The sequence below is a fragment of the Schistocerca serialis genome, chromosome 7 (genome assembly GCF_023864345.2).
Source record: "Schistocerca serialis cubense isolate TAMUIC-IGC-003099 chromosome 7, iqSchSeri2.2, whole genome shotgun sequence".
NCBI lineage: Eukaryota > Metazoa > Arthropoda > Insecta > Orthoptera > Acrididae > Schistocerca > Schistocerca serialis.
The window spans coordinates 395404962-395420689 of record NC_064644.1 but is presented as its reverse complement, the minus strand read 5'-3'; the positions used below and the strand labels follow the sequence as shown (position 1 = coordinate 395420689).

The 15728-nt window shown below is 41.6% G+C and overlaps 1 protein-coding gene across 3 annotated transcripts in view; it reads left to right on the top strand.

Annotated features, from left to right (window-relative positions):
- The first annotated feature begins 5965 nt into the window (after positions 1 to 5965).
- LOC126412474 (multidrug resistance protein homolog 49-like) overlaps positions 5966 to 15728 on the top strand; it is a 370600-nt gene continuing 360837 nt past the window's right edge. For 2 of the 3 annotated variants that reach the window (XM_050082087.1, XM_050082086.1), the window contains exon 1: positions 5966 to 6198. In XM_050082087.1, the coding sequence (XP_049938044.1) occupies positions 6118 to 6198 (81 nt within the window). In that variant the 5' untranslated portion in view covers positions 5966 to 6117. The remainder of the gene's footprint in view (positions 6199 to 15728) is intronic. The other variant, XM_050082088.1, reaches the window with a different exon arrangement.

Genomic DNA, 15728 nt, shown 5'->3' with positions numbered 1-15728 from the left:
AATAATTTCAAAACCTAAAAAAAATTCTCTCCTCATTTCAATAGTGTCATCTACCTCAATCGTACTTTAAAAATCGTGATCCCATACCAAACACATCATTCAAAGCTCTCATAGTACCACATGGTTCCGAAAAAAATATGAACAGTTCACAAAGTACAGACAAAATACAATTTCATAAGTGTGAAGTTATCCAACTGTGTAATTGCATAAACTTGTGTCACTGACGTAGTAAAAAAAAAATGTTTGTTTCTCTGTTAAATAACCAGATAGCTGTGTAATTCTGTGTTAGAGAAATATGTTACCGATGTGTAAAGTTGTATAAGCAAATACCATATTAGCTAGGGCTCCTAGCGCTCGCTACAGGCTTAGCACACAAAGTAGGTGTGTACCCCTGAGGATTAATCTAATTATACCCTCAGGTGTTACAGATTACAGCAATGGATTGAAATGCATCACGGAAAAATTTCTTTGTAATTCAAAAATCTTTAAAAATAAATGGTTTAAGTACAAAATTAATCACTCAAATGCGTGTCCTGTAGCGCTAAATGTGCGTCTAGCTGTAAGATAATTCTGTGGAAGTGTCGTAGTTATCGTCCTCTGTAAGCAAAGCTCTGCTGAAGTCAATGTACTTACCTCATAATAAACAAAAGTGAAATGCTTTGCGTATAGATATCGTAGTTGTTATGCTCATTGCCGTGATGAAGTAAGTACTGTACTGTAACGTATTGTTGTGCCACAGAAAAGGCTGTCTCATTGTAGCTATACCACAAAAGTTACTACAAAAACATGTTTTACTTTCCAGAATAATAAAGAAAAACTGTGCAGATATAAAACAGATACAGCACAAAAGCAACAATGTAAATTGTGTCACTCATTAGTAGCATCGTGATATAATCGTGTAGCTGTCAAAGAAACCAAATGCTAGGCCATCTTTAATCCCACAGAAAGTACTTCAAATAAAGAATGTCTTTTCAAGTAAACCAACATGTTGCATGAAAATCTCATTAGCAGTGCCAGTATATGTTGTAAGTATGTGAGCCTTATAGTCGTTACGTGATCGTGCAACTAACAAGCAAGAATATACAAATAACAACACTGTGTTGTCTGTTCACTATGACAATGCATTCGTAATTACTGTCTAAATATGTTCCCTAGGTTCTAGACTGGATATTTAATTTCAAACATTGTTGCATGTTAACAGTTTCTAAGTCTGATAAAGCATACTAGTAACGTGAAGTGAAAAGTTTTATGGCAAAGACTAAGTTAAAAAGCAGATTATCTTTCAATAAACGGTTTTACATGTGAAATGTGGTGCAATCCTTTACTCTTCCTACTATGCAGAGCTCCAGCTTCAACGGAATTATCATATGGTATATGGCACATCGGTAAAGAATGCTCAAATTATTCTCAGGGTTAGCGTCTATGTTATTTTTCTCTGAGCCAGCTGGCGCACGTGGCTGCCTGAGGTGCGAGTCATTGTCTGCTATCTCTTCGTTGGCGTGCGTCGTTATTGGGATTAGGAGACCTAACTTCTAAAAATTCACCTTGCCGAGAGGGCCCTGCCCTGTTTGAATCCCGCCAGTTCTGATGAAATTCAGGTCTGTCGTTTTGTCGCTAATTCCTGTTGTTTCTTTCTTGTCGGTTAAGTGGTGGAGAACTTCTCCCTGAATCGTAACTGCGCGGTGGACTGTTGCGACTGAAGATATTCTGTCTCCCTTGATAATAATTGTTCTGATTCCCATATTGTCTATTTCTATGGTTATCTCTGTCATATTCATTACTACGGAAATGCGACCTTTATCCGTAACTATTATTCTGCCAACGGTTGTCATTCGGATGGTGTCTGTTTTGGTCACGATTTACGTTGTAAGAATAGCCTTGTCGTGTCCAGTTATTATTTCTTTCATTGCGGAATTGTGACGGATGCGACCTGTAATTGTTATGTTCCTGTGTTGGCGTCCCGCGATTGTCAGTGTCGATTTCCAATTCTTGTAAGACTCCCTGAAAAGCTTCAATGTCGTCTTTGCAACGTCCTGCCAAAATAATATGTCGTAAATGTTCAGGCAATTTGATTAAGCAAATGCGGATGAGTTCTGAGGGGCTGTAAGGGTTTGACAGGTACTGATTCTTGTGCAACATGTGTTCAAAATATTTCACAAGACTGGAAAATTCAGATTGTTCGAAATGTTTCATCATTATGATGCTATGTTTTACTTGGTCTTGTGTAGATTGAGACCAATATGCTGAGAGGAAAGCATGATAAAATTCTCCTTCTCTGTGACAATCGTGAATGACCGATTGCATTCTTTCAACTGGTTCATTCTCTAAGTAGCCACACATAAATTCTAATCTGTGCTCTAATGACCAGTTGGGAGGAAAACAATGAAGAATTGATGAAGCCATGCTTGTGGATGAATGTCGTTGCCAGAATTCTTAAATGTTTTGAATTTACGTGTAGTAATGAACAGCTTATAGTCAAAATCATCGTGTCGGCGAGTCGCATATCGGTCATTGTTACGTCGTGTCGGCGGTTCCATCGCAAAATTCGGTGCACCTTGCCAATTTCTTTCATAATTTCCGAAATTCCCTGCGTTATTATTTTGCGGCTTTTCCGTATTTCTAAGTCCCTCTTCCCGTGTTGGAGCGCGAATGTCCTCTGAAATATGTAATTTTTGTATTACTTGTGCCAACTGATCTTGTACTTCCCGGATTTCTCTTTTGTATTGCGTATTAATTTGATTCTGATTTTGTTTGAATTTCTTAATTTGTTCATACTCTTCTGTGTCAGTGATGGCTACAGGTCTTGTAACATTCAGATCATCATCCACCTTTGTAGATAAGTTAGTGAACTGATCCGAAAGTTCGGCTACTTTCTCCGATAGTGAACTTATTTCCTCTGTGTGTTTTTCTGAACCAAGTTTCAGAGTGTCCATTTGTGATGAAATCGTATCTACTGTGTCCTTTAAGTTTTCCTGAGTTTTTGCAAGTTGCGTAACCGAATCGGTAGATGCAACTGAGTCAATTTTAGCTTGCAAGGTGTCGTGATTTTTATGAACAATGGTTTGCAGTCCTTTATGGCTGCTTCGTGATTCTGTAATGCATTTTCATGACGCAAAAAAATAAGTTGGAAATGCTCACAAATTTGTGTTTTTACGTCATTACAGACTTTTTGACATTTCGATTCGATTTTATGTAACTCAGTAGTTAAATCTTCACGTGTTTGTTCAAGTGTGGTGTATAACTTTTGAAGATTTTGTTCCATTGTGTCTAACTGTTGCTGTGTTTGTCTTTGATTTTGTTTCATTTGTTGCACTAATTGCAATAATAATGTATTAGTGTCTGGAATCTGTTCCTCTATGCTTTTCGGCAGTGCATTTGCACTGGCAACATTCACATTTTGACGATCAGAAAATGTGTCTTGACTTATTTGAGAAAACGGCGAAGACACAAAACCTGAACCTACAGTATTTGCAAGATTGTGTCCAGTCATTTCGGATTCCTGAGGCGAACTGTTGCCGACCGATCGATCGATAATGCTTCCCCATTCACTAATTGTTTCACTGTCTACACCATTATTTGTAGCCCGCTCCATTTCCATATGCACAATTACCAAATTACTTGTTTGAACATTAGTTAATTCATAACATGGTGGCGCTAACACACTGCTTTCGTCTTCACTGTCATTTCTCAGTTTACTTTGGAGCCTAGTATTACGTTTTTCACGCACCATTATTGTCATAATATTTCACACGACAACACGGAAAAGCACAATTTGAAGAGCAAAATAAAAAAACACATTAACATAGCATTGAAAATAATATCTCCTTAATTGCAAGCGCAGCTGCGAAATACTTGGTGCAAATCTACATGCATGCCACAACTGTTTTACTGCACAACAATGAAAAACTACAACTACAAAGGAAATTCTCTCTATAATTACGCGCTAGCAATAAACAATAGCTACACTAGTTACACAAACTACAAGAAAAAATCAGAAGATTCCAGTGAGGTATCCTCGGCTAAGGGTCGACATATGAAACGTCCCCATAGAAAAATTATACATGACTGTGCTTAAACTGACATACAATATTTTTTAACGCGACGCAATCTGGCTTTCAATAATCCCTACAAAAGAATGGCCCTGACTAACCTTAACCTATACCTTTCACAAATCGCTTACCTCACAAAAATCTTCGTTACTCAAGCTACTGCAATACAGCGAGCGCCACTAGTGCCAGCTAAATAAAAGATTCAAACTACTGAAGACACTAACTACTAATAGGCATAGTTAGCAAATGAAAGATTTTGATAGAGAACAAACAATGTGTTTACCTTAATAGTGTTCAAAAGTCATTATATATATATATATATATATATATATATATATATATATATGTTTACCTTAATAGTGTTCAAAAGTCATTATATATATATATCAGTTCATGATATCCAGTCTTACAAATTTACTGTCACTGTCCAGATCATCCGCTATCAAAAACTGCCGGCGGCTCACCTCCAACTGCGCAACGCTACGCGGTGTTAACAGCCAACAGCCCAACACTACAATAGCAAATTCCAACAATGCCACCCAGCCACAGACTACACACAGCACAGCCAGTGATTTTCATACAGAGCGCTACGTGGCGGTGGCGTTACCAATATAAGAACCTAAACAGCCTACTTACAAACTTAGAACTACTTAAACCTAACTGACCTAAGGACATCACATACATCCATGCCCGAGGAAGGATTCGAACCTGCGACGGTAGCGGTCGCGCGGTTCCAGACTGAAGCGCCTAGAACCGCTCGTCCACGCCGGCCGCCGAAGATACAACCATATAGAGTATCTTCGCAAATACAGTGTCTCATCAAAAGTACCCAGATACCTGTCAGTGGACATTTATGTGTGATATGTCCAGTCTTCATCTATATAACGACATGATCTCAGCCAGAGACACTTTCAATGATGTGTCTGAAGGTCACTGGAGGAGTGGCAGTCCATTCTTCGTCAAGAATCGAAACCAGAGAAGGTAGTTATATCGTAGGCTACAGCCTGGCGCGAGATCGACGTTCTATCTCATCCTAGAGGTACTGCATTCGCCCTGGACATGGGCAAGCCAGTTTATTTCAGGAACATTAATGTCCACAAACCACTGACTCATACATGCTTCTTTAAAACAGAGTTCATTGTCATCCTGATAAAATCATCGTCTACGAACTGTTCTTTTAATGTACACAGAACAGAATACTGTAAAATATGTTCATACCCTAACTGCTTTTGAACGGAACTACTTCACGGTACTGTTGTGGGCGGTGTTCGGCTATCATTTGACTACCCCTCATTCAAGAATAATGATTTACACGATTCAACTCGCAAGCGTATCCGTGTAGGCTGCCCTCAATCGAGCAACTGAAAAGATTGCTGAGACCCGTGTTGAACATAGCTTGTAATTTCTTCCTTGCCTCATTAGACGGTTTTCATTTTACTTTATTTTGTAAAAATTATCTAAGGATCCTGGAAATCGATGTACTTAACAATATAAACGCTTTTAGTAAATGTTTCTTGGCCGAATTCATCACTCCAATGAATCAGCTCCACCCACCCCCTATTCTGTTGGATCTGTACTTGTCCAGAGGGAGCATTTACCGTACAGTGGATGTCAAATGAATATTTATGTTTCACGAAGTAGTAATACTACTGATTCTTTCGAAAAAATTATGGCTTTGCCATAACTGATCTTAAGCCCTAAAAAAATTTCATTTTCCCATTCCCGTTTCCGTCGTCCCAGGGGCTAATAACTCCCAGGTTGGGAAAAACAGCGTTAAAGATAACACGTTCAAATACACTGTAGTCGGCCCGTCAGAAGGGTGGGGGATTTGGGGGGGGGGGGGGGGGGGAGGGCCGCGACTGGCGTGCTCACCAATCATATCGGCGTATCTGTTGTGCCGCCGCGAACGCGTCAGGTCAGGACGCGTGCTTCGCGCATTAGTGGGCCCGGGAAACGAGGCGCAACAGCTGGCCGTGGCGACCCTTCAGGGCTGCAGGGAAAACAGGATTTGCCAGTGGGCTCATCTTCTTTTTCCGAGATAGACAACTGGTTTCCACAAGTGCGTCGCATGCGTACTGAAAGTGCAGAGACAGTTACGCGAAGTTCGCAAGAAGTGCAGCACCACAAGGAAGCTTGCAGTACAAATCAGGTAAAATTTGTAAATTGTTATAATTACCGAATTACAGAACACTATCGTGTTATATTGGGTGAGTCAGGGGGAAAGGTACATGCTTTGAGACGCGACAGCATTAGTGATTCTGAACAAAAAACTTCATATGGACATATGCCCTATTGCGAATGGTTTCCGAGATAGAACACGTTTAATATCACTTTTGTACGTTTTTCTTTAATAGCTCGAAAACCGCACACTCCAACGAAAACGTGTCTCAGTACACAAATTAAATTAAATTTGCTACAAAAAAGTGCTATTTATTTTTTGTCTAGGACTAACAGTTTGCGCGGAGAGATCGCGGGAATATTGAATATCTCGCGCGGGGGTTGTAGCTTTAGTACTTTTTGTAGGCCAGTTTGAGGTAGTTTTCCGACTTCATACACCACAAGCGTCCTGTATCACAAAGTTCGTCTCGACTTCCTCTATATTACTGTGGTACATTGTAAACAATGACAATGGATAATACAGAAAATAAATAAAAATGTACGTTAAAAGTGTTTTATCTCGGAAACCATTTGGAATAGGGCATATGTCCACATCAGGTTTTTTGGTCAGAATCAGTAATGCTATCACCCGTCAAAACACGTATCTTTCCTCCTGACTCACCCTATAGGGTGTTTCACTAAATGTGTTTGCCTCCGTAAGTTACGAAGTAATAGGCGACGGAAATATTTATTGCGGTAGGTCACCATAAGAAACGTTACACTGTCTGCGGAGCTATGAATATAGTTTATTGTGTTATTATCCAAAGAGTTACAGCAAAAAGATACAATTTCTTAAATGGAACAATAGCTGTTTCTATCATGCGCTGGAATTAATAAAACCAGCTGTGTATACATCAATATAAATTACATTCCTAGATGTAACATCGCCGGTGTCACGGCGCAACATGGTCATCGATGCGCCATTTTAGATCATCAGGGGATGTGGGCTCAGTGACATAAACACGATCCATTAGATATCCCCAGAAAAATAAATCTAATGGTGTTAAATCGGGCGATCTTGCGGGCCATAATTGAGGACCCTGGCGCCCCAACCACCTTCCTGCAAACCTGTTGTATAGTTCTTCCACAACAGCACGCGCAGAATGGGCTGGGTGACCATCGTGCTGCATCCACATATGGACTCTCGTGTGTAGACACACGTGTTCGAGGAGACCACCCAAACTGTTTACTATAAACTCGCTATATAACTCACTTGTCAGTGTACCTGGGAAGTAGTGTGGACCGATGATTTCATCCCCAAGTATTCCACACCATGCATTAATAGACCACCTGCGTTGACGGTCGACAGGTCGTACCCCCCGAGGATTGTCTGCGGCCCAGTAGTGTACTTATGGCGATTCACTACATCATAATTTGTGAAAGTGTACATAACACATGTCAACGTACTCTAGCGTGAAATTACGCATGGCCCATTCACAGAATGTAGCTCTCGCACGGAAAGCGTTCCCATGCAGTTCCTGGGTCAATGACAGGAGGTACGGCTGAAACCTGTGGCCGTGTACTATACGTCACACATATATGAGACTGACACCAGCGACTGCAGCAACGGCTCGTAAGCTGACATGAGGATCGTGGTGTACTGCAGCTAAAACAAACACCTCCGTCTCCTCACTTCTTGCAGTTCTTTGTCTGTTACTGCACCGCATTACCAAGCTGCCTCTTTCTCGAAGTCGTTGTTCGGCACGTAAGAACATAATGGCTGCCGGAGCTCTTCGCCTAGGATATCTCAAGGCGTACGCCATGGCTGCTTCAGTGGCATTGTGTCGGCACTCGCCGAGCATCAGCAACGTGTCAACGTACTCGTTGTTCGTGTATACCATCTTCATCCGATGTCAGTAACTGTGGTATATTGAGCCCCGTTTTGCCGGCCGGGGTGGCCGAACGGTTCTACTCGCTGCAGTCTGGAACCTCGCGACCGCTACGGTCGCAGGTTCGAATCCTGCCTTGGGCAAGGATGTGTGTGATGTCCTTAGGTTTGTTAGGTTTAAGTAGTTCTAAGTGTTGTGGCGTAGCAAGACAGCCACGCCACGGAAGTAGCCGAAAGGCACGCGTTTACTCACTCAGGCTAGAGATAGGTCTGAAACAGGATACGTAATGAATGCTATAAAGAAAAGTACGTAGCTTCTGGAATACTTAACTTTAATCCATCATTTGTATACATCGTTCTTGATGAGACATGTGAGACTCTGTAGATACATGCAATGTTACTAATGGCGCCTTGCTAGGTCATAGCCATTGACTTAGCTGAAGGCTATTCTAACTATCTGCTCTGCAAATGAGCGAGGCTTCGTCAGTGTAGTCGCTAGCGAAGTCGTCCGTACAACTGGAGCGAGTGCTAGTACGTCTCTCTAGACCTGCCGTGTGGTGGCGCTCGGTCTGCTATCACTGAAAGTGGCGACACGCGGGTCCGACATGTACTAATGGACCGCGGTCGATTTAAAGCTACCACCTAGCAAGTGTGGTGTCTGGCGGTGACACCACACTAAGTTCTAGGGGACTGATGACCTTAGAAGTTAAGTTCCATAGTGCTCAGAGCCATTTGAACCTTTTTTTTTTTTTTTATTGAGCCCCGTTTGTTGTGTGGCTCGAACTGTCGGGTATAGGGCCGTGTGCGGCGACAGTCGGCAGTCTAACAGCGCATCGAGGAAGCTTCTCACTCCGTGACATCGGCGACGTTACAACTCGGCCACACCACATTTAGAAGGCGCATTGCGTTATGCGCAACGTGTGTGGTATCTGCCCCTGAAACTTTGAAGGGTTGTATCTCCCAAACTAAAAGTGATAGGAATGTAATTTCAATTGACATATACAAAGCTGGTGTTACTGATTCCAGCGCATGATAGAAACAACTATTGTTCCATTTAAAAAAATTGTATCTTTTTTGCTGTAACTCTTTGGATAATAACACAATAAACTATGTTCATAGCTCTGCAGACAGTGCAACGTTTCTTATGGTAACGTGCCGCAATAAACATTTCTGTCGCCTATTACTTCGTAACTTACAGAGGCAAACAGTTTTAGTGTAACATCCTGTGTGTATATCGAGCACCTTACAATTGCTAGCCGGCCAGTGTAGCCGAAGCGGTTCTAGGCGCGTCAGTTTGGAACCGCGCGACCGCAACGGTCGCAGGTTCGAATCCTGCCTCGGACATGGATGTGTGTGATGTCCTTAGGTTAGTTAGGTTTAAGTAGTTCTAAGTTCTAGGGGACTGATGACCTCAGATGTTAAGTCCCACAGTGCTCAGAGCCATACAATTGCTAGTGCTAGGCATATCCACACTGAGTGACAAAATCTTTCACTCAGAGTGGGGTTTCGCACGCTACAGATCATGCAGGTATCTTTCTATCTAAGCGAATACACACAGGAGTCTTAAAATACAGGGTGTATAAAAAAGAATCATCCGATTTAAAAAAAAATCAGAACTGTTATGTTATTTGAGACAGGTGCGTGAACAACACACTGTTGGAAAGAGCAAACTTTCGAGTTTTACATGGTTCCCGCTAGGTAGCAGCAGTGTGTGCCCGCTTCAATTCTAGTAAAAATGGTGTCGGGACAACAGAATGCGTTTTGTATTCTATGTTTTGCGCAGTGCGGGTCAGTAATAATTGTTCAGAGTGATTTCGTACTAGGTGTGGTGTGGATCCTCCAACAGCACATAACATTACACGATGGAATGAACAATTCCGAGAAACAGGTTGTCTGTGTAAAGGCAAATCGCCGGGCATCCCCGAGTGCCTGACACAGATGCCGAACGCATTCGCCACAGTTTCACAAGGAGTACGCAGAAATCCGTTTGCCGTGCAGCTAGACAGCTCAACATGACCCCAGTGTCAGTCTGGCGTGTGTTGCGTCGACGTTTACACATGAAACCGTACGAAATTCAGTTACTGCAAGCTCTTCGTGAAGGTGACAAAGAATAACGTGTGGAGTCCTGTAATTACTTTCTTGGCAAGATGGAGGGTGACAGTTTCCTCCCACTCTTAGTGTTTAGTGACGAGGCAACATTCCATTTAAATGGAAAGGTAATTTGTCATTATGTGAGAATATGGGGTACGGAAGAACCACATAAAGTTGAACAACATGAGAGGGACTCTTCAAAATTTAGTGTGTTTTGTGCAGTTTCACGGGAAAAGGTGTATGGTCCATTTTTCTTTGCCGAGGACACTGTTACAGGAAGCATATATCCCGATACGCTTGAGAACTTTCTTTTCCCACACTTAGAGATTGATTCGAACGACTTCATTTACCAATGGGATGGGGAACCGCCACACTGGCATCTGGAAATGCGGGAAATTTTAAATCAAACTATAACTGGACGATGGATCGGTTGCACTGGACCAAATAATTCAGCCTTACATTACTGGCGTCCGAGGTAACCGGACCTGAGAGTATGTGATTGTTTCTTGTGGCGGTTTGTAAGAGACTCTGTTTATGTGCCTCCGTAACAACAACAATGAGTTAACTGAGACATCGCATAACAGCAACTGTTATGCTTTAACTCAAGACATGCTCGGTGCAGTCCGGTAACGATTTGATTGATGCATTGACATATGCCGTGCATCTCAAGGGGGGCATATTGAACACCTATGAAAAGGTATGAAAAAATCTTTTTGAGTTCCCCGTTCATCAAAAATCAAAATTCATTGTATATGTTTGATAGTTTCAGAAATACCGGACGTACGTAAAGTCAGGGAACATTTTCAATTATTTATTGCACAAGAACCAAATATTATACAGATATCATACATATGTCGTTTTGAAGAGAAGCTCTGAAAGCTTTTCTCCATGTATACCGCCGCAGCGTACTTTGGTAATTTGCCGATAGTCAGCGCTAGTCGCAAACATGGCGAGTTCAGGTGCGGAGCGATCTTTCTGTGTGATGGAGTTCGACAACAACAAGTGTGCTACAGATGATCAACAGATGTTTAGAACGAAGTACGGTATGAAGCCACCAACAAGGATTATGATTAGTCGAATACCAATAAATGAGTCTAAAAATTTTGGAGTTCTGGCTCCTGTGTAAGCAGCCAATCAGATTATCCTCCTACTAAACTGGCGCAGTATCTCACGGAACGGGTACTCACTGCACCAGCTGTTGTCGTCCTCTAGCCCCCATCTCTCATGTCATGGCTCATCTGCTGTAATTTCAGCCAAATTATGGAGTACATCATGGGGAGGAATCTTGTGACACCAAAGCCAGAAATATCACAGATGGTACAGCGCTTATGGCCATTCACTTCAAGTTAGCAGAGTCGTGTTGTCCGCAAAGATAGGTATTGTAATTCGCGATGCCGTAGGCGAGTCTGACTTATATAGGGAGTGGAGTAGTGGACCCAGTATCGATCCCTGTGGTGTGCCACCTCTAATGTCACGAACGGTTGATGTGGCTTCGCCAAATTAAACGACTTAGGTACACTCTTGTAGATTCGTAGAGAGCAGCTTCACCTAGGATGCCAAGAAGCCTAGCACAACAAGGTTCGCCTTTGAACGGGTAGCACTCAGGAACTACAGGTGGACGACTTGTCTGGCGAAGCGCTAATAAATCATAAACACAAATAAACACAAACCTTCGAATTGAATGAGTCTACCTTTTAGTGGAAACTATGTAAAATTCCCTACGCTTTTTCCTTAAATATTCCTTAAAATACAGGCAGAAAACCACTGTGAGAGATTTTAATTTATACAATACAGAGATAGCTATAGATTCTGGTCAAACGTCGCAGGTCTCTGGAGTTGTTACAAGTTCGTCATATCATTTGACCAAAACAGGTCGCGCTATGGCACCATTCTAAGAGCCAGCTTGTTTGCACCAAACAAGGATTTTCTTCATCTTTAGCCGTCTTGGCACATTCTCTCTCTGGCTCGTACATACTGCGTTCGGACGTTGCCCCAATCTAATCTCTGTTTTTAACACTTTATCTGCCATCGGGCGTCACAGACTCGTGCACGATGTTTAATATTTTATTTTAATGAAATTTTATAACTTTTCCTAATTTGTCAAGTTAGTCGTAATTTTGGAAAAAATTAAGAAAATTTACCTATGGCGTTGTGTTAAAGTGTTGGTGTACGTTTCCTACCGTACGGACCTCGCAGGCCCGTGCGGTTATAAGCAATTTTTCAGGAACCAGATTGTCTGCGCAGCGTCTGTTACGTCATTTGCCTTTGTTGACACGTATTGTTATTCTTTCAGTGTTCAACAGTCCTCCTTGTGATAAGCGTATGTTTATATTGGTGCATTATTTCACAACAGTTCTCCGTTCTATAAACTGAAAATATTACGGAGAAGAGGACTAGCAGATGAGATAAGGGAATTGTTTGAACAGTCTTCTGATTCTGAAAACCCACCTAGTGAATATAAATCTCCCAGTGATGATGATGAGGTAGACGTCGCTCAAAACTCAGAACAAAACGAATCCCTTTACGGGGATGGAGAAGAACAACTGAGTGCAAATTTTGTTGAGTGCGACTTTTTGTTTTCTCGTAATGAAATATGAGCTACAGCTGCTCAAGCTGGAATTTCTGATAGGTGGGGCAAAAAGGATTTATTGAAAGAAGACCAGGAACCTACAAGTTATTAGATAAGGAACTGTGATAATGAAGAATATTGTTTTATGTAGGCCGGCCGCGGTGGCCGAGCGGTTCTAGGCGTTTCAGTCCGGAACCGCGCGACTGCTACTGTCGCAGGTTCGAATCCTGCCTCGGGCATGGATATGTGTGATGTCCTTAGGCTAGTTAGGTTTAAGTAGTTCTAAGTTCTAGGGCACTGATGACCTCAGATGTTAAGTCCGATAGTGCTCAGAGCCATTTGAACATTTTTTGTTTGTTTTATGTTGTTCATATGTGTACCCTCATCGAAAAAGTGTGTATGTGGAGCAACAAGGAAGGTCGAATCGTTTACGAGGACTGTGTGGATATAGATATGCATGAAGTAAAAAAGTTTATTGGTATTCTTATGCTGACTGGAGTCAGAAATGAAGATATGAGTCAGCTTTAGGATTCTGAGAATGGCCGACCACTGTTCAATGAAATTATGTCTCGCAACCGCTTCCATGCTATTCTGAGGGTGCCGCTTCCATGCTATTCTGAGGGTGTTGCACTTTGACAGTGCAGCAGCCCGACGTGAACTTAGGTCAAGTGACAAACTGGAACCACTTAGAGAAGTTTTTGAGATGTATGTAACCATCTTGAGGGATGCCTACATTCCAGGATGGTTCATGGCAGTGAACAGTTGGTCACATTTCGAAGTCACTGCCCATTTCGACAATATATGCCATCAGCGCTTGGTAGATACGGAAGAATATTCTGGCAATTTGTGATAGAAAAACAAGCTACTGCTGGAAGATGAAAGTGAATTTGGGGAAGGAGGGAGAAACAAGAGCTTTGCGAGTTGGAGAGAATGTTGTGAAAACTCTGGTGATGACGTTGAAAAGTCTGGACGTAATATCATCTATGTTAATTTGTTTGCCGGCCGGTGTGGCCGTGCGGTTCTAAGCGCTTCAGTTTGGAACCGCGTGACCGCTACGGTCGCAGGTTCGAATCCTGCCTCGGGCATGGATGTGTGTGATGTCCTTAGGTTAGTTAGGTTTAAGTAGTTCTAAGTTCTAGGGGACTGATGACCTCTGAAGTTAAGTCCCATAGTGCTCAGAGCCATTAATTTGCTTACACCTCTTAATTCAGTTCATTATTTGCTTTACCTACTCGGTACTATCCGAAAATCAAAGCTGAACTGCCTGCCAATTTTATTACACCTAAAGAACTTGAAATAGGGCCCTAAACTCTATGCTATTTGGTTCCCAACCAGTTGTTATGATAGTCTCTTATGTTCCTAAAAAGAAAGAAGTTGTTACCGTCTTCAACTTTCTTCATGACCAACCAACGGCGTCATCACACAAGTATTAAAGCCTGAAGCTATAATGACGTACAGTGCCACAAAGGGCGGCGTTGACACCATGGACCAGAAGAAGCGATGCTACAGTGTGAAGAGAAATGCAAGGCGCTGGCCATTGGCAGTTTTCTTCAACATGATCGATGTAAGTGTAATGAATGCATACATAATTTCGCTGATGCTGCCTAAAAAAAAAAAGAAAAATGAGACGTCGAACTTTCATCATCAATTTGGGAAAGTAACTAGCAGGCGTAAAGAAGTCAATGGATTCATTAATAGCACCTGAGAAGATGTGCAAGTTGTGTTGTGAAGAAAGATAGAAAAAGTCAAATTGTGTGTTATACAGTAAGTGCACCGAAACTGTATGCTCGGAATATTCTGCTGTTGTCTCTAGACACTGCGCAAATTCGCAATAAGAATTAAAGCCATCAGTAAAAGTATAAAAATTGTGTTTTTAAAAATGTAAACTTTATATAAATAAAATTATTTTCATAGTATTTGTTCCTCAAATGTCGTTCACATCATAAGTAGTCAAAATAGTGTCAACTTATATCAATTTAAACAACATGGGCCTGAGAGTCCCGACTGGTAGGCAACGCTATACAGAGTTTCTCGCAAGCAGGGTGTTAATTACTGTCGATAGCGTATAGTTGGCAATGCCAAATTCTTTACAGAATTCCGTTTTTCATCAACTGTCTTGACAGATTCATCTTCATTTAAACGAAAAAATGTTGTTTTTTTTCCCGTCTCGGTTTCTCTGCCGTTACGCGTGAATTTACTGTACTGAAAATCAAAAAACATGAAAGGGGTGTGACATAAGATTCACTGATTCCGACATACAGTTAATCGTCTTTGACACACCAGCCACCGAATTGGGAAACTGGTCGGAATCATTTCGCAATAGCAGCACACAAAGACAAATGGTAATACCGCAACAGCAACTAATGTGTGTTTTGTGATCTTGAAAAAAATCGGCCATTGTTGCGACTGCAGAAAGGTAGCGTATATGTTTGTCTGAGAATCGAAGTCTTTTCGTTTTAAGCAATTTCTGTTTCGTGTTAAAGTAAAAAAATATAAAATTATATAGTATTTTGAGAGGAGCGCGGTATTATTTCGTGTTAATCGATTTTTCTTGGTGAACGTTTTTCACTATATTTTACAACAATTCACTTTTTATTATTCTCGTGTCAGAAACATACGTGGGTGCATAGTTGACATGTCATATAATCTTTGACCAAAATTTGGCGCCATTTCCAGTCCATTTTCTGTCGCTTGATAGACGTCTTCTACAGTACAGGAGGCTGGACACAGTCGACAATGAAGCATGTGCTGAACAGTCTGGACTTCTCCACAACCACACTTAATAATGTTTTCTGTACTGTAGCCCCCTGTTGCTAGATTAAGCCTTGATCTACCCACTCCTGATCTCAGCCTATTCAAAGATTTCCAAATCATCCATTCTTCGTCATGCCCTGGAGGCAGAGTTTCAGAAACTCTTTTCCAGTCAGAGGGATGGGAAGTCTTATCCGTCCAAAGTTGCAGTCTGTCATTTTCAGCAATGGTATTAAGTACCTTCAATGTTCTAAGGAAACTCTTCCTTGACTTCAATCGCTGT